Genomic DNA, 2,249 nt, shown 5'->3' on the forward strand with positions numbered 1-2,249 from the left:
TTTATTTTATTATCATATTAATAGAGCACAAGAGTCAGTTACTTTGTACTGTCTTACTCTGAGTACATTTCAGAGCCTGTAGTTTTTTACTTTACTTGAGTAAAGAAGTTGATTCAGTACATCAGCCTTTACTGGAGTATTTTTTAAACTATCTGTACTTCAGATTGAATCATTATGACGAGACTTGGAAGAAGAAGAAGAACCATTTAGACCTCACAGGCTTAATGGGAACTAAAGGTCATCGCTTTAGGAACACTGCCGGTGACGACAGTAACACATCTCAGTGTGCTGGCCTCAGCACAGTGTCATCTGTGTCTTACCTCTGGCAAGAACTGAAGCCGTCGTTGACGTCTGAAAAAGGACAAGAGTGTGACAGTGCCACAGTCACATGATATCATTTGGAACAGTAAGTGATATATTACTGACATGAATTATACACAGCTGTTATTATATCCACTGGTTATCCTGAGGTCGCTGTTAAACAGTCATACGGTCCCTCCCTGGACAAACGTCCAGTTGAACTCAGATCCAGTTTGTTTAGCTAATTTTTTCTTTTTACAGCGTTTTTAACTTTGCAGATACATCAACAAAGTGTGTTCAGCGACACTGATTTACAGTGTTATACTGTATATACTATTGTATATACTATTCAACTGTATTCTGTGTGCTTTTCATTGGAAAATGAACTTTCTGATGAAGTTTCTAATATTTTTGACTTTAACAGGTACAGATTTGAGCACAAACCTCCTCCAGTGGAACCTTCACGTCCTCGTCATCTTCAAAATCCTCGCTGTAGTGTGGGGAGCCTGTGAAGGACAGACATGATTAAGACAAAGACAGAGACACAGCAGAGTTGGCCTAGATTTCATTATCCTTACCTGGACTGATCGTCCCTCTGGCCTTGCTGTGATCATCACCGCCCCCTCGCTCCACTGGTTCTTCTGCTTCTTCTACATTCCTGCAGGGAGGACATCCTTCTTATTACATTGAAATTACAACACTGAGCTCCACAGCAGCAGCTGTTGTAGAGACGCTGAAAGCACAGCTGTGCTTTACTACTGTCCAAAATTAACTCATGTGTCTTACTCAGAAGCCTCATTTAAGGGCCTTGGGGGTGGGCACGCTACATGGCGTCCAGAGGACGGTGTGTGTATTCAAGCTCACCTCCGTTTGTGTCCACTAATAGATCGTTACACGGAGAAACCCTTTGAATACAAGCATGCTCACGCACACAGGTGTGCACGGACACCTTGGCTGCTGCCTTTAAACATATTGATCGTTGTCAGTCCTGCGTGCTGCTCATTAAGTTTCAGTATTTATTATTTCCTGTTACTGACACTTATCCAGGCTGCTGCTGTGGTCTGCTACTGTGTTGTTCTCTTTTTACTTGTTTCTTCTTTTCTTCCAGCAGGTGATCCAGCTGATGTTTACTGTCTTTCCCTTTCCTATCCCCCGGTCATGTATGTTCCCATTGTAATAACTTAAAAGTTAAAAAAATAAAATAAAGATCAATCAAGTGGACCAGTATGGCAAAGCCGTAATGATCCACTTGGAAAAATAAACCCGTCGGGCATCTTTCTGGACCTTCAGACTGCTGCTGAACGGGGCAGGAGGGAAAAAAGCCTAATTTAACTGAAATGACCGCAGAGGGGAGAAAAGTATCTACCATAAAATTCAGTAAGTAGTTATGCAGTATAGCTGTCATCAGCAACAGATACGGGTATTTAATTGATTTACTTGTAATTCCTTTACTAATTGAAACAGTAAAAACTGTATTAAGTGATAATATTTGCTGAGCTTTATCAGACTAATACGTAATGCTAACAACTTTATAAAGGTTTGTACTTTTGGACGGTGGATCCCCAAAGTGACTCAAAGACAGACTCTCTGCAGCTGTCCACAAAACATCATTTTCACATAACCAGAGATGGGCAGTGTAATCCGATTACTTTTTTCGAGTAATGAGTAAAGTAAGGGGTTACTATTGCAAAAAAGGTAATTAGATTACTGTTAGCGAAAAAAAACCCTAAACGTCTGATCAAGCACCAAATACGCTGCTGCTGCTGCTGCAGTGTGAAACTCACAGAGAAACTCGCGGATTCTTCCACTGACCGCTGTGACACACCTGCACCAGGGTAAACCTCCACCTGCCCCACTCCCACTTTACAGGTGAAAGTAGAGCAACAGGACCGCTGAGTCTTTGACTTTATTTATTTTCTGCTGTGTTTTACTTGCATCTATTTGAAAGA

The 2,249-nt window shown here is 41.4% G+C and overlaps 1 protein-coding gene across 1 annotated transcript in view; it reads right to left on the bottom strand.

Moving 5' to 3' along the window:
- Window positions 1-294: 294 nt before the first annotated feature.
- The window catches only part of LOC102204966 (centrosomal protein of 162 kDa-like), a 10,812-nt gene continuing 8,857 nt past the window's right edge, over window positions 295-2,249 (bottom strand). The window contains exons 6-8 of the mRNA XM_005754867.1: window positions 879-958; window positions 745-806; window positions 295-351 (exon numbers count right to left, since the gene is read on the bottom strand). Coding sequence (XP_005754924.1) covers window positions 295-351; window positions 745-806; window positions 879-958 — 199 coding nt within the window. The remainder of the gene's footprint in view (window positions 352-744; window positions 807-878; window positions 959-2,249) is intronic.

Source organism: Pundamilia nyererei, unplaced genomic scaffold, assembly GCF_000239375.1.
Source record: "Pundamilia nyererei isolate P.nyererei 1_Seehausen unplaced genomic scaffold, PunNye1.0 scaffold00705, whole genome shotgun sequence".
In the NCBI taxonomy this organism is placed as follows: domain Eukaryota; kingdom Metazoa; phylum Chordata; class Actinopteri; order Cichliformes; family Cichlidae; genus Pundamilia; species Pundamilia nyererei.